This window comes from Castanea sativa, chromosome 5 (assembly GCF_040712315.1).
Source record: "Castanea sativa cultivar Marrone di Chiusa Pesio chromosome 5, ASM4071231v1".
Taxonomy (NCBI): Eukaryota; Viridiplantae; Streptophyta; class Magnoliopsida; order Fagales; family Fagaceae; genus Castanea; species Castanea sativa.
In genome coordinates this window covers 14,155,096-14,182,020 of record NC_134017.1, presented here as the reverse complement: position 1 = coordinate 14,182,020, position 26,925 = coordinate 14,155,096, and the positions used below count along the sequence as shown (strand labels likewise).

The 26,925-nt window shown below is 34.2% G+C and overlaps 1 protein-coding gene across 4 annotated transcripts in view; it reads right to left on the bottom strand.

Moving 5' to 3' along the window:
* LOC142634201 (putative leucine-rich repeat receptor-like serine/threonine-protein kinase At2g19230) overlaps window positions 1-26,535 on the bottom strand; it is a 34,700-nt gene extending 8,165 nt beyond the window's left edge. For all 4 annotated transcript variants that reach the window (XM_075808492.1, XM_075808493.1, XM_075808494.1 and 1 more), the window contains exons 1-4: window positions 26,277-26,535; window positions 3,973-4,531; window positions 2,392-2,882; window positions 376-511 (exon numbers count right to left, since the gene is read on the bottom strand). In XM_075808492.1, coding sequence (XP_075664607.1) covers window positions 376-511; window positions 2,392-2,882; window positions 3,973-4,531; window positions 26,277-26,523 — 1,433 coding nt within the window. In that variant the 5' untranslated portion in view covers window positions 26,524-26,535. The remainder of the gene's footprint in view (window positions 1-375; window positions 512-2,391; window positions 2,883-3,972; window positions 4,532-26,276) is intronic.
* Window positions 26,536-26,925: the final 390 nt, after the last annotated feature.

Sequence of the window (26,925 nt, the reverse complement as noted above, 5' to 3'; positions counted from 1 at the left end):
TTCTAAATCAATAAATTTAAAATATTATAACTTCAAATCCATTAATTTTAGATATCATTTTATATCTAAGAATTTTAAATGTTTCAAATCTATATCCTTGACCTTTATTGATTTTAATCATCCAAATCCAAATACACACATGCCCAAATCCTGCCATCCAAACACACCAGTAGTGCTTTAAGATTGGAAACTGAAGCAGCAATCTTGCTTGTCAATGAGCTCGAGCTTAAGTTCCTGCTCATATTAATTTGTCAAATAAGATTCCACTATCTAAAACAGGGTTTCCAATTTATACAAAGAGCTATACATGCTAACATTTGATATATAACAGATATCATCCCTCTAAAGTTCACAAAAAGTTATATGCGCACTCACAGTGAAATGATCCTTGGAGTCTCGTCTAAACTACAAGTCAAACCACTCCATAAATATCGCCGCGGGACACATGGATCGCCCGTCCAGTCATCTCTATATATCCTGAGAGTTTTTTTGATGTCCATGATTGCAGTAACTGTTGTTTACAACAAATATTACTTGAAATCATTATGTTCATAATCAAAGAGTGAAAGTAGAGATAAGAATATTCGTAATACATTGATAAAAGGAAAAAAGTAATCCAAAATTTGCAATTTTTTGGACTAAATGCCATCATTATTTTTGGTGCATTAATGCAATTTCCAAAGACCACAAACAGTCTAAACACTTTGTTCAAAGCAATTTAATAAGTACCAACTGATAAACTTCCCTGCCATATGCAGATCATCGTAGAAGATCTTTCAACTTGGAGCGTGAAAAAACTGATTGTCAAAACATTGGAAGCAATAGCCACTACATATGAGTGCATTTTACAAAGGATACTGGTTTAGAAAATATTTTTAAAAACTTTTTATTAGAAAAAAACAACTAATATTTTTGACAGTTTTTTTATTTCTTATAAAAATAGTATATAAGATTTTCTTAAATAGTTTAATGACAAATACTCTAAGTGTACCTATTAACTAGACCCTTTTTCAAAATAATAGCAAAAATTCATTGATTAATTTTTTGTCTTCTCATCATATGCCTCCATGAAACAAAGTGCATATATAATGGACTCTTTATTCTTCAAATTTAAATTTAGCTATTAGCTTTATGCCTTTATAGGTTTTTAAATCCATCTTCTAAATCAAGAATTTAGGATTCTATATTATAAAGGTAGTCAATGTCGTATGCGATATGTGTACACAACATAAAAGTTTAATAAGAAATTGTTTTGAAATATATATGTTAATTGTTGATCCAATATCACATTGCTTCATCCTCCATTAAAAATTACCAAGGCTTTTAAGTGAAATGTGTGGTATGTGTCTTTGCGTTAGAACCAAATTCCCTCTTGTTTTTCATAAAAGCAAAAACAAAAAAAATTACAATGCATTTTTCATCGATCACCTATTGATAATTAATAAATATAATTAAATGAATCTACGCATTAACATATGATAATGAATTAATATTATAACATTAATGCCAAGATTGATGAGGTGGAAGGCTAAATAAAATTAAAGAAATGTGTCACATGATAGAACCTTAAGCTTCTAGAACTAAAAAATGTTTGTAACTTTTTTTTTTTCCCTTTTGGTTGTTGAATCTAGTGTTTATTATTGACCTACTATATCATTTGTGCTCATGTGCCCTTTGTTTAGCTCATAACAATATTATCCAAAGAAAAGGTTTGGCCCCAAAACCAATTTGGAGTTATCTTCCTCCAACCCACTATGTGGTGATTGAAGAGACTATTCATATGTAATTTTAGTCACATTATTTTTTAATGCGTCATATGTCTTGTTTAAATAATAGTCATGAATAACCTTATAAATCATCATGTAATGGGTTTGATGAGATAATGCCAAACTAGTTTGGAGCTAAAATTGATTGTTCCAATCGCAGTGAAAAAAAGACAATACAACTAATAATAAAATGAGCAAATAACACTTTTTCACCATAAACTATCATCTTAATTACACTAAACCTCCTCCAAATGCACGATTGACCACCTAAGCTATAACTCTATTTCAATGTCCCCTTTACTATTTGTTTTGGTGTTAAGTTTGACAAAGTTTAGGATTAAAAAATCAATTTACCCCTCTCTACAAAATAGATGACTAGGGGTAAATTGGTCTTTCAATACTAAATTTCTAAGAGTTAGCAAAAAAAAAAATTAAAGGGGGTTAAATTTAATGTAATTTTTTTTAATTTATTATTAATTTGAGGGGTTGATCGTGCATTTCGATATTTTAAGAGGTGAAATATAATTAGGGTGATATTAAGAGTGGAAAAATGTAATTTCTTCTAATAAAAAAATAACGAGCAACAAATTAATAAAATAATGAATAAGGACAGATGAGAACATACCATCTCCGGGATCGGTTGGTATATCTCCGATCGAAAGTACTTCGTAAATCTCAAACGCATTAAGGATGGGGGGAAGGTTAGACTTCCGTGTTGCTTTAATTGAAAAACGAAAACGACCTTCGAATGTTTGATTGGGACAGATAGACAATGGCTTTAAGTATTCAAGAGTTATATTTTCTGACATGTAGTCTCCCTCATTCACTGCGATAACGAACTCTCTTATTTCTCGTTCCTTAAGTTGTTTAATTTCGGCAAAGTGAAAGCAAACATAAAATTTGGAAGAGTATGTGTTGTTTCTGTCAAAGACAATGGCTTCAAAAGTTGCACTAAAAGGCTGGATGGCAGTTCTCAATACTTGTGCCGGTAGTTGATAACTATCATTGGTGCCTTGAGTGTCAATAACTGAGGAGGTATTGATTGGAACCCAATTCTTCTCAAAATGGGGAGATGTAATGGTATACCACAAGCGATCAAAAACATCACCCGAAATCCTAGTAGAGGAAAAATTGATTGTCATTAAAGTTTATTGGGGCAATATTCAAGTCTCTAGATAGCTTCACACATATACATTTACATTAAATTAAAGTATAATTTCTATTTTAGATCTAAAAAGAAAAAAATTTCTAATAAAAGACTATAATTAAAAAAACTAAAACAAATACAAACATAAGACTTAATATGGTTTTAAGGCAAAGACACACCACAAATATCACTTAAATGTCATGATAAATTTTAAAAGACGATGAGGTAAGTTATGCTACATATAACATACTTTCGTATATATAATATTGAATCATGTGGAATTTAGTGGGTGAGTACTTACATGGGTAATTTGGTGTATATGTTTTTATTTTATTTTGCTAACAATGATGTATAGAGTTCTTCAAGTATCTAATTATTTCTCGAGTATGTGTAGTCCTATTCTACACACACAAGGTAAACATAAGGAGAAACACTTACCTCAAGATGCTAGCCAGACCTTTCAAATCCAAAATCTCATAGATCTTATAAGACCTTAGGAACTAGTACCCCTACTCTTAAGGGTTATTTCTTGTACTGGTTAGAAGATATGTTTTTTCCTATGTTTGAGAGATTATGTTATATGTATATCTAGTTCTAATGTTTTAAAAACAAAAACAGCCAAACTATATTTTGGTCCCTTCAAGGGTTAGATTTGCAGCCACACTAAAAGATTGAATTTGGTACATGTGATATCATAGTCTGTATTTGTCAAGTGACATCAACCAAGTCGAAAATTTGAAAAAAAAAAAAAATTATGAGAAAGACTGCTCATCTGATTCTAGTTTATCCATTTGACCATTTTTTTTTTTTTTCTGATATATATTTTTATTTTGTTCTTTTCTCACGGACTTTTTCACTAAAACCATGTCTTCCTCAACTCATGCATTTCAAATGACATTTAATGGCGCAAATTAAACAGATTTGGACAGAAATTTTATATTGATAGCAAATGCAAACTTTAAGATAATATTAACTAAATTCGAAATCTAGAAGACACGTCCATAACAAATCAAACTTGGAAAGACCACCAAATATATTTTCACTAAAATATAGACTCACCTTTCTTGTTTTCCAGTTGAGTTGCCCAGGTCTTGCCGCACTATTCTATTTAGTGCTTCTCCATAGCCAGTCTGGTAAATGGACTTGCCCAAACGACGTAATTCCAAGGCCGAAATGAAAGGTATTCCAGACTTAGTGTTTATCAGACAAACAGTTATGGTATCAGATTTGGGAACATGAATTATTTCAGGGAAATCTACATCACATGCATCTTTTAATTCCACCGTGGTCCAATAATTAACCCCGATGTACAGGTCGAACTTTGGAACTTGATTATTTTTGTCGTAATTTCCATATTGAAAGAAAGCTCTTATGAGGTAGCTACTATTTTTGCCTTGTTCAGGTTTCAGGGTGTAGCAGTTCTTTATTCCCTGTGGAAAGCTTCTCAGACTATTAACTGGACGCCCATTAAAAAGTCTTCGAGAGTTGTGCGTGCCGCACTCTTGAGTAACATTGTAATTTTCTCCAGTATCTATAAAACTTGCATCTGACTTGTAAAAAATACTAGTTTCTTTATCCATATAATCCTCCATTACCCCGCAATCGATGCTTATGAATCCTGTAAATTTTATGAAAAATGAAAGAAAGAAATATAGAGTTAAACATACCCAATCAATACAAACTCAAGTAGAATTTAGTTTCCTTTTAATATATATATATACTGAAGGCAAGGTCTTTTTCTTCTTTCTTGAAAGAAAATGGGTAGAGATTAATTAAAGAGAAATGTCGCATTCACAACAATTTCATAACAAATCTTAGATGATAAGTTATTAATAGTAGTTATTATTAGGCAAAAAAATAATTTCAATAATACGCCCAAATCAGAAACAATAACAATTTATCACTTATGATTAATTGTGAAAATGTTATAGACATAACATTACTTTTAATTAACTATTCAAATAGTAAAGTATTTTGGGATTCATATTATTTAAATATCTATGTTTCAAAACTCGATTGTACAAAAAAACTAATTGATATCTCGACCTGATAATAAAGAACATTCAATATGGAAGAAGAAAAAAAAACATGTTTTCATTTTTATCATATCTATATTAAAAAACCAAAAAACTATTTAAGAACTTTTGGGAGATTAAGAAATTATTTGTTAAAATTTAGCTAATATCATTAATAGAAAGCCAAACTCTATAATTCAAAACCCAATCAACTTGAATTTGATCATATTATTTCCTCTTCTTTTCAAGCAAATAATATGTATTTGTTACCGAACTCAACTTATAACTTCAATTGTTAGGATTTTTTTTTCCAATTGTTAGGAATTTATACAATATATTAAAATGGAAACTCAACAAATGATATTAATTAAATTTTAATTGCATCTAAATTTTGTGCCAAAATTTATTTTTTTGATAAAATTTCAAATACTATCATGCACTCTCCTTCACCCGACCTATCACGTGTCACCATGGGAAAAATACACCATGTTTTGAGTGTATGCTTTATTAGGTTCTAAAGTTTTAGGACTAATTGTTTAGAATTTTAACTTGTATGTGTTGGCAAACCGAGAACAAAAACATGTCTAGATTAGGTGTTAGACATTGCTCAAAGTTGTACAGGTCAAAACTCAAGAATGTACAAACTACAGGAAAAAAGAATTATTATTTTGTGAAGCTTGACCGATCGAATTATGAAGCTCGATCAATCAAAAAATGCTGAAAAAGAATTTTTGCAGAATTTTAAATAGGCCCAAGCCCACGAAAACATTTAGGGTTTTAGTCCAACACTCCTATGTATAAAAAGAAAACCCTAGCTATGTTTTGAAGACTGTTGGAAGACTTTTGAGTTACTTCTATGAAATCTAAGAGGTTTTGTACCTTCTAACTCAACAAACATCTACCGAAACAAGATCTACAATCAAATGCTAGTGGAATCTAGTTGATGCTAAGATCAACAAGTCGTGATCTAAAACCTTTGAGTGAGATCTTAAAGTCACAAGTGTAGGTGCTTGTGTGGTGTAAATCCAAGAGAGAAGGAATTTGTGGATTCAGACCTTGCACGTGATCCTGTCAGTAAGTTACTACTGTAGTTGGCAATAGATTCAGGGTTAAATCTTTTGTAAAAATTTCAATTCTCTTATAGTTGATTTGTTATACCTTAAGGATAGCTAGGTCAAATCTTCTCCAGGATTTTACTGTGAAACTTCTGGTTTCATTAGTTTTCTTAGGTCATCATATCGTGGTGTTCACCATATCCTCCCTAGGTTTTTACCTTGAAACTTTTGGTTTCATTAGTTTTACCCTAAACCCTAATTTATTAGGCTAAATAAACTGATTTAAAAGAGTTTTAAACAAAACAAACAAGTGGTATCAGAGCAGGTTAACTCTTGTTTGGGTAGTTTACCTTGAGTTGATCCTTGACCCCTACTATCATGGATTCTTATGTCTTTCCTTTACAATCATTTAGACTGAAAATTGAATGTGCTTTATCTTGGACTAGGTGGATTTTTAAATGTGCTAACCTTATTCTTAATTTTCTTGGTATAAGTACAAGGTACAATAACTACATTTGGATAGTTGTTGTTCCAAGCACATGATAAGTAACAAAACCTTGTTCAAGATTCTTTTTGAAGGAAAGATTGAAACTGTCACATTTGGAGATTGAAGCAAATTAGTCATTAGAGGTATTGGAACAGTAGACATTCTAGGACTGCCAGTGTTTGAAGATGTCTAGTACGTAGACGGATTAAAAGCTAGTTTGCTGAGTATCAGTCAAATTTGTGATAATGGACTAAATGTATTGTTTACCATGTATGAATGTGAAATACTTGATGGTGGAGGTGATTGAATTTGTGTTGGAATAAGGACTGCTGATAATTGCCATGGCATAACTCCAAGCATTAGTCATAAGTGCTATAGTGTAAAAATAAATCAGGTGGACCTATGGCATCAACGATTGGAACATGCAAGTCACAAGCAAATTGAAAAAATCTCTAAATGTGATGCTGTTTTGGGTTTATCAAAATTTGAGAAGATTGAGAAAAGTATATGTGGACCATGTTAGATTGGTAAACAAGTGAAATCCAAACATCTGTCCATAAGGGAAGTTTAGACATCTAGACTGTTAGAGTTGTTGCACATCAATCTAATGGGTCCTGCCAGAGTTCAAATTCTATGAGGGATAAAGTACATTCTAGTTGTTGTAGATGACTTCACTCGATATACTTGGGTGGTTCTTTTGAGAGACAAATCCGAAGCTCTAGACAAGATGATCCATTTATGCAAGAAGCTGCAAACTGAGAAGAATGCTATGATTTTTTGCATTAGAAGTGATCATGGTAGAGAATTTGAAAACTCCAAGCTTGCATCCTTTTGTAATGATCAAGGAATCAAGTAAGAGTTCTCAGCACCCAAGACACCTTAGTAGAATGGAGTTGTGGAAAGAAAGAACAGATTTATTCTAGAAATGGCCAAAGTCATGCTGAATAACAAAAGCATGGCAAAGTCATTTTGGGGTGAAGTAGTAAACACTGCATGTCATACACTGAACAGGGTGTATTTCAGACCGAATACTAAGAGACTCCATATGAACTTTTTTTTTTTTTTTTTTTTTGGAGAAGGGTCTCCATATGAACTTTGGAGAGAGAAAAAGCCAGTTGGAAAGTAATTAAGAATGTTTGGTAGTGATTATTACATTCTTCGAGATCGTGAGAATCTTGAAAAGTTTGATGCAAGGAGTGATAAGGGGATCTTTCTTGGATACTCCACATCAAGTAGAGCATACAGGGTGTACAATCTCAGAACCAAAATAGTAATGGAATCCGCAAATGTGGTGATCAATGATGAACAATGTATTGAGGATCATTCTAAAGTGATTCAAAGTATCAAGGATAAACCCACAAAAGTGGAAGATGTTCTACCCAAGGAGTATGTTGGTAGACCTGATGACCAAGAATTACAAGTTTTGAATGATGCTGTGCTTGAACCAACCACGCCAGTTCGTGTGAGGATACAAGAACAAGTTGAGACCAGTACCACTCCAAAACCTCAAAGCACATCAACTTCACTAGTGAAAGGCCCACCTACAAGGGTCAAGCTAAATCACCTTGTCACCAACATCTTGGGAAGCCTAAATGATAAAATGCGTCTGAGGTCAAAGGCTTTGAATGTTATTACATATTCCTGCTATCGGTCTTAAGTGGAGCCCAAGAAGGTATATGAAGCTCTAGAAGATGTTGATTGGAGAAATTCAATGCATGAATAACTCCATCAATTTATTTGGAATGATGTGTGGGAATGGTTCCCAGACCAAAAGATGTCAATGTAATAGGTACAAAATAGATCTTCAAGAACAAGTCTAATGAACATGGAACAATGATTAAAAAGAAATCTAGACTTGTTGCTAATGGGTACACTTAAGTAGAAGGAGTGGACTTTGATGAGGCCTTTGCACCTGTCCCTAGACTTAAGTCTATCAAAATACTCATGGCCATTGCATGTCACCTGAACTTCAAGCTCTATTAGATGGATGTGAAAAGTGCCTTTTTAAATGGAATATTGCAAGAAGAAGTATATCTAGAGCAACCCAAGGGTTCAATGGATCCACATAGACCAAATGATGTCTACAAACTAAAGAGAGTACTGTATGGTCTTAAACAAGCTCCAAGAGCTTGGTATGACAGGCTAACTTCTTATCTTATAGAGAATGGCTTTAAAAGAGGAAATGTTGATAGTACTTTTTTCATTCAAAGGGATAAAAAAGGTTTAGTTGTGGCACAAGTCTATGTTGATGATATAGTTTTGGCTCTACTAATGATACTCTTGCTAAATCTTTTGCATATGAAATGAAGAAAATCTTTGAGATGAGCATAGTGGGTGAGCTTACCTACTTCTTGGGATTGTAAATGAAGCAAACTGACAAAAGGATTTACATCAACCAAGCCAAGTATGCAAGAATCTTGTCAAGAGATTTGGACTTGAGAATGCTGCTCATGCTAAAACACCAATGGCCACCAACACAAAACTGGGAATTGATCCATCAGGTTAAACTATTGACATTACCTTATATAGAAGTATGATTGGTGGTTTACTATATTTAACTGATAGTCGTCCTGATATATCTTTTAGTGTTGGTGTACGTACTAGATTTCAAGCTAATCCAAAATTTCACATTTAATTGTTGTTAAAAGGATAATTAAATATGTTAGTGGGACTATTGATTTTGGCTTTTTCTTTAGCAAAGAATCCAATGTTTCTCTTGCTGGATACTCTGATGCTGATTAGGCTGGTAATGTTGATGATAGTAAAAGTACTACTGGTGAATGTTTTTATGTTGGAACAAACTTGGTTTCTTGGATGAGTAAAAAACAAAATTTGTCTCTCTGTCAACTACGGAAGTAGAATATATTGTTGTTGGAAGTTGTTGTTCACAGCTTCTTTGAATGAAAAAATTGTTGGGTGATTATGGTTTGTTACAGGATACTATAGTTGTGTGTTGTGATAACTCTAATGTTATTGATATCTCTAAGAACCTGGCTTAACATTCTAGGACCAAGCATATAGAGATTAGCTATTACTTTATTAGGGATTTTGTTGAAAGAAAAGTTGTTGCTCTTGACTATATCTCTACTGACCGTTAGAATGCAGACATTTTTACCAAACCTCTTGATAGGAGCAAGTTTAAGTCTCTTTGTCAAGTGATTGATGTTATCACATATCCATAGTTTCTCCTTGGATACCTTTGGTCCTTGTGCTGATTCTTTCAATCTCTTGTGACCAAAATGTTTTTCATTAGGATTTTATTTTGCATTACATTCATGCATTTCATTCTAAGCTTGTTTATGATGTTTTTAATTTTTTTTTTTTTAAAACATAGAAAAAAAAAAAAAGATTTTTGTGTGTTACACATCTTCAAGTGTATAATTGAGGTTAGCCTATGACATTTGCATTTCATGACTATGTACCTTCTTTTAGCTTAGATAAGCTATTTTTTGTTCTGCACTTTGCTAGTTTGTGCTATGTAGTGCTTAAATTGTGCGAGTTGCTTATGGTTTTTAAACACATGCTCTTGATTTTAAAGTCACATTATTTTGATTGTAAGGACTAAAAATCCTAGAAGAAATGCATAAATAACTATCTCACCACTGTTACTTGCCAATTATGAATACCTGTGTGCAAATTATAAAAGTCATGCTAGGTAAAGTGTAGCACTTGTTCAACAAGATTAAACGAGGTGTTAGTTGTGAAAATCAAAAGAAAAATAAAAATAAAAGCAACCAAAAATATGCATCAAAAGAAAAAGAATAAAAAAAAATGCTTTTACATGATTGCAACGTGTTTTCTAGGAGATATGATAGTTACATGATGTAACTCTTTAGGCAATAGTTACTTTCAAACTTATGTGATTGGTAATGTAGAAATTGTGTTTAATTTCTATATATGTATCACCTTTTATTTATCTCATACACTTACTAGTTGCACACACCACATGCAAATCTTTGTTTGACTCTATACATGTGATTGTGTGTAAATTTTTGTGGTCATCCGAAATTGTGCTTCTTGAAATGTTTAATACTTTTTGGGGTTTGGGGTAAAAATTGTTGACAAAACTTTAAATCTTGATGAAAAAAAAAATATATAAATATTTTTGTTAAATCTTGTTGAAAACATTTGGAATCATTGACATGCATTTCATATCATAAAAACTGGTTTAAAAGTGTTTTTGCAGAAAATTTTCAAGTTTTCAAAATTTTCTGATTTTTCAGGATTTGGTCGATCAAACCAATTTTTTGACCGATCAAAAAATTCAGTTTTTAAGGCTAAAACTCTCGGCCTGACTGGATTCGTCCTTCGATTCGTTCTGATTAGTCAAACCTATTTTTAAAACATTTTTGATTCCTCCCAATTGATCGAAAATCGTTTTTGTTTAAAAAAAAAAAGGAATCAGATCACATGTTTTTCAAAACTTTGTCTTCTCCTTTAATTCCTCTCGATTTCGCTTCAGTAAAAACAAAAATTTTTCTTTTCTGAGTCAAAGCTTCAAAGGTTTTCTTCTTTAACATCTGATTATACTCTTTTATCCTTCCTTTTAGTTTATATTACATGCATTCATGCATTTTCATCAACTTTTTCAAAATTTTCGAACTAAAGAAATTTTGGGGGTTTTAGGTGATTCTAGATATTTTGATCAAATTTGTTGAATGGGCTTTTGATCATGCATCATATAAACATGTTTCCTCTACTTTAATTTCAAAATTTTCATGATTAATGCAAAAATTCAAAATTAGGGTTTATGTGTTCTTGAGGAATTAGGGGATTTGGTTCAATTGGATGAAATCGAGTGAAATTGACTTGTGATATTGTTTAATTGAGTAATTATTACATGTTTTATGCCTGTTATGTTGTTTAATTGATCAACACAAGGATTTATGGAAAATTAGGGTTTCAAAATTGAGGATTTGCTAAATTTCTAATTTTCTTGGTCAGTTTTCATAATTGAGATAAAATTGAACTGCATTTGTGCATTAGATCATGCATCATATGTGTCCTTGCATCATTCATCATATAGTTTTTTAAAATTTCATGTTATTTTGTGTTCTAACTCTATCTAATGCAGTCTGCCCTTTTTTTTTTTTGGTTTTTCCTCTTTCTTTAACCCTTAGACATGGCTCCTAAGTTTGGTAAAAAGTATAAAACCAAAGCCAATAGGAACACATCATCCTCGTCCTCTCTTGCTCTGGTTGATGGCGTTAGGTTTCCTATAGCCAAAACTGAGCAAATTTTTGAGATCTTAACTAAGTATAGGTCTATCTGGGAGGAAAGACTGTTAGTTCTAGATGAGTTAGATCCTTCCATCTATAGGAATCTAGTGTCTAGGAACTGGGGTTCTTTATGTGATGTTTCTCATCCCCCTTTTGCTGCAAAGAATTCTACTCGAATCTCTTTATATATTTTGTGGATACAGGTGGTCATTATTTGACTTCTTAGATTAGAGGTAAAGAGTATAGGATAACTAAACGTTTAGTTTCTGAAGCTCTAGGTGTCCCTCTAGTTCGTAGACCTACTTTCCCATACACTTAGTCATTACATCTTTCTTATTTCTCACATTCACACCATCCCTTTAGACAGATGTGTTTTTCTATATGCCTTTATCACAAATGGGTCTATGTGTTTTCCTTCTCTTTTTATTCAAACCATTGTTGAGGTGTATATAAGTAAATCTAAGGCACATAAGTTTTTCTTTCCTATTTTATCTATGGGGTTTTACTCTTTCCAGGGTTAGACAGTTTTCCTTCCCTTGAGTTAGTACATATTACTACCCCTATAGGAGCCACCTTTCTTAGACAGTGACATGCTCAGATGAAGAGTGCTAAACTAAGCACTGGACTTCAAAGAGACCAAGAAGTGAAGCTTCTACTGCTGCTCCTACCTTTGGTGATCAACCTGTTGCTAAGGAGATTCCTATGGATCTTACTGCTGTTGTGGATCCTATTGTTGCTCGTCCTTTCTCACTCTATGCCATGATGGAGATGTCTATGACCACTCAAGTAACTCATGGACAGCTCATTAATGAGCTACTTACTAAGGTGGTTGTCTTGAGAACAAATTTTGCTAAGAATAGGAGTGCTTTTCCACCTCCTCCACTCTCCGATTCTTGATGGTTGCCTTTGGCAATGCGTAACAAAAAAGGGGAGTAGGTTTAGGATAGACTCTTGTACTTAGGGGGAGAGTAGAGAGAGATTTTGTATTTAGGGGGAGTAGTTTAGTTGTTGATGAGTGAAATTTTGATGTATATTCATATTCTCATTGATTTTGATGTATTTTCTCTTTTATTGTCCTTGTTTCGCAAAAATTGTTGGTTTATTGACTATGATAGTTTATTTGATATTTATTCATTTGATATTCTGTCTATCTCTTATGTTTGGTGAATTCAAGTTCAATTTTTATATTTTAGATTTATAATGTAATTTACACACATGCGTTTATGGTTTGTTTTAAGTGTTTTAGGAACTTACAAGTTAATTCTTTCTCATCTGCCATCTATTCTAGTAACTAATAGTTAGTAGATTGTGATGGAATTGTATTTGGGCAACAATGTGTAAGGTGGGCTAATTCTTGAGTTAAGCAATTCTTTTTAAGTGTGTTTTGTCACAGATTGCCAAATGGGGAGATTGTTAAGTTCTAAAGATTTAGGATTAAATGTTTAGAATTTCAGCTTGTATGTGTTGGCAATTGAGAACAAAAACATATCTAGAATAAGTGTAAGACATTGCTCAAAGTTGTAAATGTCAAAACTCAAGAATGTACAAACAACAAGAAAAAGAACTATTTTTCTGTGAAGCTCGACCGATCAAATTGTGAAGCTCGATCGATCGAAAATCGTAGAAAAAGAATTTCTGCAAAATTTTAAATAGGCTCAAGCCCGTGAAAATATTTAGGGTTTCAGTCCAACACTCCTAAGTGTAAAAAGAAAACTCTAGCTATGTTTTGAAGACTCTTGGAAGACTTGTGAGTTACTCCTGTGAGATCTGAGAGGTTCCGTACCTTCTAACTCTACAAGCATCTACCAGAACAAGATCTACAATCATGTGCTGGTGGAATCTAATTGCTGAAAAGATTAACAAGCTATGATCTAAAAACTTTGAGTGGGATCTCAAAGTCACAAACGTGGGTGCTTGTGTACTGCAAATCCAAGAGAGAAGGAGTCTATGGATTCGAAGCTTACACGAGATCGTGTTAGTAAGTTATTACTGGAGGTAGCGATAGATTTAGGGTTAAATCTTTTGTAAAATCTTCAATTCTCTTATAGTTAAATTGTTTTACATTGATGATAGCTAGGTTAAATCCTCCCCAGGTTTTTACCTTTAAACTATTGGTGTCATTGGTTTTCCTAAGCCATCATCTCGTGGTGTTCTTTATTTTCTGCTACTGTGCATGATATGATTTATTATTGTTCAACTTAGATCTGAATAATTAATCTAAGTAACTACTTGACTAATTTATTAGGTTAAATAATTTGATTTAAAATGGGTCTAAACAAGACAAACATACTTTCTCCCTGTCACAGCTAATATATGGGACCTATGGTAGGTATGTTATTATACATTCCAACAAAATGGTCATACTGAACAAAAATATCATCATATCCTTATTTTGTTTGCACATTTCTTACATTTTCCTCTTTTCCTAAATAGCTTTGGGGTGAAGCATCTCTCAATAGTTTTCACACCATTAATCATATTATATCACCTACTACTCATAACAAATCTCCTTTTTGTTAGGGAAATATTTATGTAATTGGCTAAACCTTTGAAAAAATGTACTTTACTTGTAATTGGGAAGATTTATGATGGGTTTAGTACTTCAAGAAACAAGTGTTCAAGTTTTATTATTGAAGTCATACAAGTCTAACCAAGAAATAAGTGAAGAAATGTTGTTCATTAAAGCTCGACAGATATCTCAACAGAATTCTTTCTATCGAGGTATAATGTTGAAGCTCGACAGAAGCTGAATCTATCGAGAATCAAGAAATTAGAATTTTCAGACCTGATTTCATGTATATCCATGAGTATTTGTGTAGGGTTTCTTTTCTCACAACCCTAGACATATATAAGGATTATTTTAAGGGTCGTCTCACTTGTTGCAAAGTGATGCAAAGGTTGTTGCAATTGTTGTTACACACATATTGTGACCAAAGACAGAATTTGCCCTAATTCATCATATTTCTCGTAAAAGCTGCTGCGTCTTTGCGCCAAGGGTTTTGTAACCAAGGAGCTTCTTGATCTTCATTGGTTAGATGAACTGAAGAACTTTGCAGCTAACATCTTCCTCAAGTTAGTGTGTTAGTCACATACTTGGATCCGTGCATCGATTGGTTAGTTACATACTAGAAACCGTGCATTGAAAGTTGAGATTGTCACTACATTACAAGTCCAATTGGGTATTGGGGTAAGGATTCAACTGTAGATTGGGTTTAGGTACTAGGATCCTTTTACTTGTAATCGCTTGCTTTGATAATAGTAGATTCTTAGGAGTGGTGACCTTAAATTCACCCGTTGGGGTTTCGCCTTAGTTGTTTCCCCCATTCGTAAACAAATCACTTGTTTTAAATTTATTTTTCGCTGCATTTAACTTAGTTGGTGATTTGTTTGTGCTACCACACTTATTACATGTAATTGAATCTAATTAATTTCACTTGGCTAATTAATTGATTAATTTACCAAAAGGGTCAATACATTCTTGGCCTATCAAGTGGTATCAAAGTGGGTACATTCTGATTAAGGTTAATCTTTGTTGTGTGATCCGTTGACCCCTGTTTGTCATGGATAAAAGGACAATCTTTAATTATCCCTCCTTTATTTGATAGCACTAACTATACACATTGGAAAGTACGCATGAGAGCTTTCTTGCAGTTTTTAGATGAGAAAGTGTGGCAAGTTGTGGAGACAGGCGGGACCAAGCCAAAGGAAGTGCCAGCTAATTAGGATGATCCCAAGATCCAAGAGGCAAACTTCAATAGCAGAGCATTGAATGCTTTATTTAGAGCGGTCACCAATGAGGAGTTCAAGAAGATATTCTCCATTGAAACTGCTAAGGAATCATGGACTATCCTCTAGACAACCTATAAAGGGACTAAGGATGTCAAGGATTCAAAACTTCAAAAGCTTACTACAAGTTTTGATGAGATTAAAATGGAGAAGGATGGGTCGTTTGATGAGTTATATGCCAAGCTAAAGGACATAGTTAACTCTACCTTTAATCTTGGGAAAACCATTCCCGAACCCAAGGTCGTAAGAAAGGTCCTCAAATCTCTACCGGAGAGATTTCATGCTAAAATCACCTCCACTGAGGAATCAAAGGACATTGACAAAATTCCTTTGACAAAGCTGGTTGGCAATTACAAGCCTATGAATTAGGTTTGACTAGGATTGGAAAATCAAGCAAGAGTAAGAGCATGACACTGAAGGCCAAAAACCATGACACAAATGAGTCCCCTGATGATAAAGATTCCAAGATGAAATCCTACATTACCAAGCAATTCAAGAAGTTTATGGAGAATGCAATGCAAAAGGATTCGACAAGGACCGAAAGCAATCCAGTTCTTCACAATTCAAGAGCCAAGATAGAGTGAAGAAGGATGCTAAGAATGGTGGTCAGTACACTGTTCCCTTCAGACCAAAGTGTTTTGGATGTCAAGGTTTTGGACATATGAAACAAGAATGTCTAACTTATCTCAAGACTATTAGGAAAAGCAAGGCCCTTGCTACTATGTTGTGTGACACTGAGCCTGAGGATGATTTAGATGATAATGATGATGAGGGAATCTTGAATGCCTTCACTACCATAGTAAATCCTACCGAGGGGATTGTTGAAGAGGTAGATGAAGAAGAGGACTTGGTGGAGTCTAAGTTTGAGAAGATGGATGAGTAGGATCACATCCATACAACCTATGCAAAGTTGTATAAGGTCTTCAAAAAGCATGAGAAACTGTATAGGCTGGCCACCAAGAAGCTGAGTGAAGTGGAACTTTATCAAGAAGAGCTCTCCACAAAGTTTTATGAAGCTAATCAGACTATTGGAGCACGGCAATTTGAGAACAATTTCTTGGCTGAAAAGACCAAGAAGCTTGAAGCAGAGCTGTTTCAAGTTAGAGCTCAATTGGAGAGAACTTCCAGTGCAAAGCTTGATGAGATGCTTAGCCTTCAGAAATTTGCTTCTGATAGAACCGATTTGGGGTATGATTTCTCTTATCCTAATATTGCTTCTTCTAGTACTACTGTGTTTGTCTTATCTGCTAATAATTTTAATTCTGAGAATAATGAATGTAAAACTGATATAGCTAGTGAAAACGTAGATAAGGGCGAATCCATTTTCGGTGCACCCTCTAAGCGTGATAAGAAAGAGACAAGAAACTTTAGGACTAAAAAGGTTAATAACAAAAAGTCTCAACCGAAAGAAGTAGCATCTCTGTCATCACTATGGAGTTTTAGGGCATACTCGTCCAAATTGTGGTTAGCCACTCAACAGAGCAACAATATGATCTCTTCTGGAAACCAGAATCAATTTCCATCCCCTTTTACTCCTCTTTGAGATCTTCTTAAGGCCCTTATGTTCCTTTTGAACTTGAACGGTTTCAACTCTTCTCCTTCATCACCGGATCAAAGGTTCACTCAACGGAAAGATTCTTCCAAGATTTGGAAGGAAAAAGACTCAAAGTGATGTAGTCACTTTTTCTCTCTTTCCTTCTTTTTGTTTATGCATAACTTGTGTGTTTTGTTTTCTAGTTTTGAGTTAGTCTAGTTTTATGTTTTACTTTATCTAACATGTTTTTGTTTGTTTGTTTTCAGTTTTTGCTTCATTTGGTTTCTCATAAAAAAATTGAAAAATCAGAAAAATTCAAAAACAATGTGTGTTTTGTGTACATTAATACTTGTGTACCTTGGATGGCCATTGAAACAAATTTTTTTAAACTTTGTATGTTTTGTAACTTAGATAAGCATCTCAATGCATAACTAAGCAAGTTAGCTTTATGACTCGTGTTTGTAATGAGTAAGATTAAATAATCTCTTGTACTTAACACTCATATCACTCTTTTTGACGGGAATAAATAAAAAATCCTAAGAGAAATGCATAAATAACCATCCCACCACTAAAGCACACCAATCATTAATAACATCTGTATGCTTCAGCATAGTAAAATTGTGATCTTTAAGTGTAACATAATTGGATATTTCTTCTTTCTCTTTTATATGTCCATGCATGATATGTTTAAAAAAAATATATGCAAAGAAAAATAAAAGCAAAAAGAATAAAAATGCTTTTAAATATGGTTACAAGTTTGTTTCTAAGAGATGTGGAAGTTATGAGATGTACCTCAAAGGTGATAGTCTCCATCAAGCAGTTATGATTATGTGTGAGTTAAATTGATTTTCTCATATCTTAAATCGTCATGATATAAGACACTTATACACTCTTACGATGTTTTCACACACAACACGCAAAATTTTTTTGCTACTTTTAATACATGTGTAGGAATAATGTGATTTGACCATCACAAAGGATATATGTGTTAATGTATGCTCACTAAATTGTCCTGTCTTGTTGTTGAAATATAAAATTTGGTTAGACTTGTTTAATGTGTGTGTGTGTGTTTTGGATCTATGAATGCTTTGCATTTTCTTGTTGAGAGATGTTTTTGAAAGCTTAAAATGTTGGTTGGATCTATGGTTGAGTAGCTTGTTTCTTGCATTCATCTCTATGTGTTTTTTCTCTCTTTGAAAAACTGCTTTTTATCAAGCTCGACAGCTTCTCGACAGATCCTCGACTACTTTCTATCTATCGAGACCCTTGGACTTCTCTTCTCGATAGATCTTATCGCAATTTCGATCCATCGAGCTATCTGGAATTTGTCTCAATAGCTTCTTGACAGCTTCTCGATCCATCGAGAAAGTTTCTGTCTGGCCGATAGATTCTCGACAGAATCTCAATCCATCGAGGTGATTTTACCGTCGACCGATTCTCGACAGCACCTCGATAGATTCAAATCTGTCGAGATTTAATGCTTGACAAAACTTCGATCCATCGAGCTGCAATTTCTATTTAAGGGTCGGCGCGAAATCATATTTCATTTCTCTCTTGATAGATTTTCTTTCTCTCTTCTTCCAAACACCATTCTTTCACTCCAATCATCTTACCCACTTGGATTTTGGCCTAGATTGTGATTTTCTCCTCTAGTAAGGGTCTTTAATCCTTCTTTCTTCATGCCTTTCACACATTTAGACCTAGGTTTTCGATTTTTTTTTTTTAATTATTGGGGTTTTTGAAAATCTTTGAGTTTTTTTTTAAGGTTTGGGTTGGGTGTGGTTTATTTGATGATATATGACCATGCATTGCATTCCATTAGCATATTCACAATGTTTCATGCATTTAGATGTGTGTTTGATTGTAAAAAGTTATGTGCTACTAGGTTTGGATTAGGTTGAACCCATAATGCAATTTCTTTTAGCATGTCACACGTTCATGCATTTTTCATTCATACGTACCCTTTCTTTTTTTTATATCTGTTCTGGATTGTGATTGTGTTTCCACTCTCTCTCTCTCTCATAGACTGTGCATGGCACCCAAGCGCAAATCCACTCCGTCTCGGAACCCTCTTCGTTCCGGGACATCTTCTTTTGATCCTACTCCTACTCACATTTGGTTCTGTGATAAGAAGACCTATAAGGACTTCTCGGATAACTTCTCTAAATGTGGTGTTCATCCAGAGCGCCACGTGGTTCTATTAGACTTTTCTGATATTGCTCTACCCGATGTCATTCACGCTCAGGGACGGGAATCTCTCTATGAGATACCCTTGAATTGTCTTATCGTGATCATACAAGAGCTCCAATATGCACGGTATCGATACCTCTATACCTCAGTTTGCTACGCATATTAGAGGTATACATATCGTAGTCACTTCGAATCTTGTATCCGAGATACTACATGTTCTGCGAGTATCACATCCTGATTACCCCGCTTGTCCACGTCTGAGGACTGTGTCCAAGGACGAGCTTCTATTTCTCTTCTGTGAGACACCTTCCACATGGGGTGAGCGCCAAAACACCTCATGCTCGGGTTTTGCAAAAGGTACGAGATTCCTAAAATATGGTGATGACTTTTGTTTTCCATCCATTGTCTCATTATAACTCCATTACAAAGCCTCGTGCTCAATTTTTACTATCCGTCTTAGAGGACCTCTCTATAGACTTTCTTATAGACTTTCCTTCTCACTTCATTCCCTTTCTCATCGTTGTCTATATGGATACGATGACTAGTGATAAGCTCATTTTCCCTTCGGCTATCACGCGGATCATTCGCCATCTTTTTATCCATATTCCTAAGTCTTCTCTCTTCACGGTCATGGGTGCCATTAGTGTAGCTTCTATTCAACGGAGTGAGGCCCAGCTTCGACTGAAGCGATCGCGGACCGAGATGACAGATTCTCCAACCCCTACCATTCAATCCACCTCTGCTCCTTCTTCTTCTTCTGCTGGTGGTGTGACTCATGAGGCGGTCATGGCACAGCTTCAGTGCATGGATGATTGCCTTGATACACTTACTACTAAGTTGTATCAAGTGAACACCCATGTCAGTCGCATAGCACAACGACAGGCTCACAAGGGTGGCTTTACCACGTCTCCATCTCTTTCACCTTCTCTAGAGGCTTCTGAGGATGAGGATGCTACTGATGGTGGTGATGATGATGATAAGGATGAGGATGAGGATGCTAGCTTTTCCAATGATGAGGAGATGACGATCTCTCAGTGATTTACCCTTTGTCATTCGTGACAAAAAGGGGGAGTAGTTTTGGGATGATGAGAGTAGTCATGTATCTTGGGGGAGAGTTAGCATAAGACATTTTTTATAGGGTGAGTGTCTTTTGTTTTTTAGGGATGTAGTGAGGATTATATGTACTTTTATTTCCTTTCTTTGTGGTTTACATTATCCTCTTGTATATTGGTCTTGTGACCATTTATTGATAACATACTTTGTACTTATTTCCTATTTATATACGATGATGTATATTATTATTCACCTATCTCTCCATGTGTTTTTTCTTTTCTACCTTTATACACATGTTTCTTTATGTATACAATCTTTTACTTCTTTTTTAAAGTAAGATACCTTGATGAGTTTTATTTAAAGTGTTTCAGAAAGATAGGTTGTCAAAATCTATCTTGCCATGAACTCTCTTCTTGCAAAGTTTTTCAAGAGTTTGTATTAGGATTAGATTTTATTGTACTCAACAAGTGATTATGAGTTTAGTGATTTATAACTTCTCTCATACTTCATTTGTTTGTTGTGGTTTTGTCACGGATTGCTAAAGGGGGAGATTGTTAGGACATTTATGAGACTTGTTAGAGACATATGTTATATATATTGGCTAATCTTTTGACAAAACGCATTTTACTCGTAATTGGGTAGATTTAGGATGGGTTTAGTAATTCAAGGAATAAGAGTTCAAGTCTAGTATTTAAGCCATGTAAATTTGTCCAAGAAACAAGTGAAAAAGTGATGTTCATTAAAGCTCGATAGATAGCTCGACAAATTCAAATCTATCAAGGTTTAATGCCTAATGCTTGACAACTGCTCAACAGAAGCTGTATCTGTAGAGAATTACGAAATTTAGATTTCCAGATCTGATTTCATGCATATCCAGGTGTATTTGTGTAGGGTTTCCTTTCTCACAACCCTAAATATATATAAGGATTATTTTAAAGGCCGTCAAAGGTGATACAAAGTGACGTAACTCAATGCAAATTGATTGTGCATGTAAATTGTGACCAGAGAAAGAATATGCCCTAGTTCATCATATTCCTTGTAGAAACTGCTGTGTCTTTGCGCGAAAGGTTTTGTAACCAATTAGTTTCTTGATCTTTATCGGTTGGATGAAATGAAGAACTTTGTAGCCAACATTTTCCTTAAGTTAGTGTGTTAGTCACGTACTTGGATTCATGCATCGATTGATTAGTCACGTACAGGGAGCCGTGCATTAAAATGAGATATTGTCACTACATTACAAGTCCAATTGAGTACTGGGGTAATGGTTCAATTGTAGGTTGGTATTAAGTACTTGGATTCCTTTTACTTATAACCACTTGTTTTGATAGTAGTGGATTCTCAGTAGTGTAAACTTTAAATTCACTCGGTGGGGTTTTGCCTTGGTGGTTTTTTCTAATCGTAAACAAATCACTTGTGTCAAATTTATTTTCTGCTGCATTTAACTTACTTGGTGATTTGTTTGTGCTGTCACGCATATTGCATGTAATTGAATCTAATTAATTTCACTTGGCTAATTAATTGATTAATTTACCAAAATGGTCAATACATTCTTGGCCTATCAAAGCTTTGTCCGCTAAACATGATCCCCTAACAAGACTCGTACTAAAGACATGGTTGATTTGTAACCTAATAGATTATCAAAAAAAAAAAAAGATTTGTAACCCAATAGGCTTGCAATAGAGTGTAAGTGGCTTTATGAGATTAAGAATTGGGCTAATGGATCTATTGAAATGCTATAAGGCTTGCATAGGTGCCAAGGTCTTCCTTTAGAATATGATTGAAAAAAAAAATGGAGACTTTTGCTTCTGTTTGTTATCTAACATTTGTTAAATATTTACTTATAGTTATAGCTGTATATTATTAGTCTTTATTTCGTGTGGATGCAAAAAAAAAAAAAAAAAAAAAATCCTAGTGATCTTGAAAAGAAGTCTATACTAAACCACATCCAAAATATGGACATTCTCTAAATCAAGTCTACCACCTACATCATGCACTATTTGGCCTCAAATAGGCGTCTTAAGTGGGGTTTTACTCACAATTCTTATGACTTAACTCTTTCTTTCATCTGTCGAACCTCTATTAGCATCACTCACATTCTTAACTGTGTTGATGATATAATTATTACTAGTGATGATACTAGAGGAATCTGTGTCATTCAAAGCATTCTTAGTCAAAACTTTGAGATGAAAAAAATGGGTACCCTAAGATACGTCCTTTGCCTTGAGGTCACATCCGCCATTGATGGTTACTATCTCTCTTACACAAAATATTTTTCTAATATTCTCTTAAAGGTTGTAATCATTGACAGCAAAATTGTCTCTGGTTTGTTAGAGGTCAACGCGAAGCTTACAATGACTGATTGTGAACCTCTTCTCGATGCTACACTATCATCAATTGGTTGACACTCTGATCTACCTTACAATCACTTGTTAGGACATTGCTAAAACCATTGACCTGGTCATTTCATGGGTGCTCCTAATTCCATTCACATTGCTTCTATCCTTTGAATCATTCAAAGGCACTCTTTTCCACAATCTCCGCTTTTCCATTTTGTCCTTTCTTAGGCTGCATGGCTACTTTAATGCACATTGAGCTAGAGATCCTACTAATCATTGCACCACTGCTTTTTACTGCTTACTAACCTCTCTCATATCTTGGTGTACCAAGGAGAAGTCTATCGTTGCTCACTATAGTAGGTAGAATACCATACTCTTCTTGATGCCAATTCTGAGCTTTTCTAGCTTCACTGGCTTTTGCTGACATAGGTGTTCTTTTGTCCACTAATACTCTCGTTCATTGTGACAAGCATAGTGCTATTCATATTGTTCATAATAATTTTTCATAAGAAAAACTTAGCACATTAAGTTCAAAGTTATGGACAGCATTACACGTACAGTGTTAGGTTTATATTTTTATGTAATTAGCATATCATATGACAAAACGCAATTCACTAATTTATTATTTGTCATTATTTTTCATATGATGCGCATAACATGTTTGTTAAATGCTTTGAGGAAAAACAAGTATGAAGCCAATCAAAATAGTCAATCCTAGTTCGTACTATAGTTTCTCAAGATTGGTTGTTTTTAGATAGGCTAGTGTATTTGAATATGGGTTCATTCATTGTATTTGGGTTATTATTGTATTGAGCTTATGTTTGTACTTAAGGTTTTGTCATGGATTGACAAAAGGGAAGATTGTTAGGGTCATGTGTTTTGGTATTGTTAACAATGCCAAATTATGTGTCTTTTATTGAGTTTTGATGTGTCTTAAAGTTGTAATTGAAGACCAAATTGAAGATGCAAAGTTTTCTCAAGAAAAGTTCAAGAAAAACACATTTTTAGCACATTTTTAGCATGTACCTCTATAGAAGTCTTGATACCTCTCGATAGAAACTTGAAACTTACTACCTCCTCAATAGAAGTCTTGATACCTCTCAATTGATTGAGCTTCGTGGATCAACAAAAATCAGCAACGCGAAAAACCCATAACTTATTCGTTTGTAGCCTAAATTGAGATCCGTTTGAACTGGTATTTAAAGGACATCATAAGCCATCTATTGGAAGGTTTTTTGAAGAGAGAGAAACACTCAGTTTATGTGGCTAGGGTTTTGTAACCAAGTTTTCTCTATTTCACCGAACTAAAGAGTTTCAAAGTATATCTGAAGATTCAATTGGTGAAGAAGTTGAAGTTATAGCAACCACCACAGACTTGCTACTGTGAGGCAAACCTTAAAGAGGTTCTTGAAGTCAGTTGGAGGTTCCAATTGTGATTGTGGGTGAAAAGTTCATATATTGAAGAGTTCAAAGGTTCTGAAGCGGTAGGAGGTTTTTACTGTAAGTTCATCTATTGGGATTGTAGAGTGTAGGGATAAAGGTTTTGTACTAGATCTGAAACTTCTCTTTATTATAGTGGATTGCTTTTTTAGAAGGTTTCCCCGCTGGTTTTTTAATGTAAAACTAATTTATATTATTGGTTTTCCTAGATTATCATATTTTGTCTTATTTACTATTTTGTTGTGCATGATATTAATGTTTGTTTGTTTGAAAAAGAATTATTTATAATAGATTTAATTAACAACTTGGGTTTAAAACATGTTAATTCTATCAACCGAAGTCTAATTTTCCCAACATACTGGTATGCAAATAGTAACAATAATAACCTTTCACAAGTATAAAATAAAAAGAACATGAGGATAAGTGAGTATAGATACTTACAATGAGATGAGGGAGAAAAAGAAAGACTGGAGTAATGAAGAAAGATAACCACCGAGAGGGGTGGCCTAGTGCTTTGGGTGTGCAATTGCTGCTATGAGGTCCCTAGTTCAAGCCTGGGTGGGTACCTGGGGAGGAATGTAGGAATCCTTTTGCAGCTAGCTCCTAGCTGCCAGCTCTCTCGTAGTGCTAGGGTGAGGTCTGTGGTCACCCCTGATCACAGTAGCTATGGCTTAATACAATATTCTCTAGCGGGGGGTGTCCTGATAGTTACACCCAGAGAGGTGAGTCATAATGGTCACCCCCTTCCCACTTTTTATTCAAAAAAATAAATAAATAAAAAATAAAAAAGAAGAAGAAGAAAGACAAAGGGAATTAACAAGTTGAGTAGGTGAGGATATTGGTGCTTTTACGCTAGTGGATCTGGAAAATAGAGAAAAGTAATTAGTGGGAATTTTGAAGAAGATTCCTTGTTTACAACTGTCGATAATGTCAGTTTCATTTACACATAAGGAAAAAAAACCATAATAAATGTTTTTTAAATAAAAATCTCTCTTTATTTGAGATTTTTTTAAATATATTAAATTCATTATTTTATAGTGGGATTACCCAATTCGTCAAAACAAACTAGTATCGAAATATTCAGTTCCAATAAACAAATCAACACAAAGTTTAAAATGATATTCAAATCATTGATTGAGATTTACCATTACTTCATTCACCATCACCTACTGCAAGCTAGTGTTCACTTGTTGTTCATCTCTGTTAGAAACTGAAAAGAATATGTACAGACACCCAAAGTGAGCATGTCCCTTTATTTGCCTCAAAATGATTGTAACATTCAGGAGTTATAGAGTAATGGTATTGGACCGTTACTCTACCTACTAAGTCCACTATCCCACTCAATATTAATGGAGTGGTGTGTGTATAAACACCAAGAATGGTACCCATTGAACAGTGTGAACGAATTTTGCATTTCTCATAGTGTTTGCAGAGTATTTTGAGGCTCTTAGGTTGTGGGTTATGTTTACATTATTCTAGTAGTGTGCAACACCGTCGGAGAAACGTTTTTGGTTTGTGGGTTACAAAAATTGGAATTCAAAACGTGCATGGATAGTTGGTCTGCGTGGAGGCTGGCTCTAGATAGCATAGAACAATTTCAAAGCTCCTGTATGATCATTGGTTTAGGCCAAAAGAGGTATGCCAAAATTCGATTAATTATATTCCGCTATAAGTTTCTATTTCTTACAATCTCTTCTAAAAAACAACTTGCTGATGTATTCATAAGAGCTCATCTATCGAGCCATCTCCAAGATCTTGTCTCCACACTCAAGATGACTTATTTCATGCCCACTTCAGACATCTCACAACAAGTGGAATTTTTTACTTATTATTACTTTTACATCTCACAATCAAGTGGAATTTGCATGGTGGCTATTGCACCTAATCCAAGTCCTAAGTTGTATGTATTACCTTTATTTATTTCACATATCCTTGTTTGAACCAATATTGTCCTTGATTTTAGTCTTAATTAGGGATCCTTTGTTCTTAGACCCCTATGTATGTTGCTCATCTTCTATATATTGAGATGTACAAAACATATACAAGTTGGCCGGAGGTTATGCAGATTCACACAATTTTATGTTCTCTACTACTTTTCATCTGTCTTTATATGATTATATTCAAAACTTCGCAATATATTCCAAGAAAGCATGCATAACGAATTAGTCAAGTAACACTGATGGAAGAAAAAGAAAAAGCAAAAACAAAACAAAATTGATTGGCGGAGTTTTGAAGATTAATTACGTACCGGGATTATTATCAACAGCAAATTTCCTTCCAGTATGTTCATTATTTCCTTTAGCTACCTCCCAGTTGCCAAGAATAGCAATCACCAAAACAACGACAAGCCGTGCTTTCAGAACCAAAATTGATTCCAAAGCAGCATCCATGCTCATTTTTCTTGCCATATTATGCCTTCTCAGTAGGAAGATGGGTAGTACTTGTATATAATTGCATAGCAGCAATGACTGTTGTTTTGTTGAACGACGACTCATCAATGATACTATAGAGGCGGCGGGTGACTTTGTTGCTAAGAGACTTCTCTACAGCCACACATTTAATGGGAAAGTTTTTTTTTTTTTTTTTTCCTCTTTAAAAAAGCATTCAATGGGCTATCAAAAAAGAATTGTGCACTTATTCATTCGATTGTGATTAGGATAAGTCGTCTAACCTCTAACGCTTAATTTTTTGGCTTCTACCCTTGAACTTCGTTGCCACCCATGACTTTAGTGCCCACTCACATAGCCAACAAGCACTCCCACACTCAAGTCACAAATTCCGTCAAATAGTAAAGTGCAAAATACAAATTCATATCTCAAAACTTTATTTCAAAACAGCGCAAACACTATTACAATGACAGAGTAAAGACACAGGAAAAAAAAAAAAAAAAAGTCAAT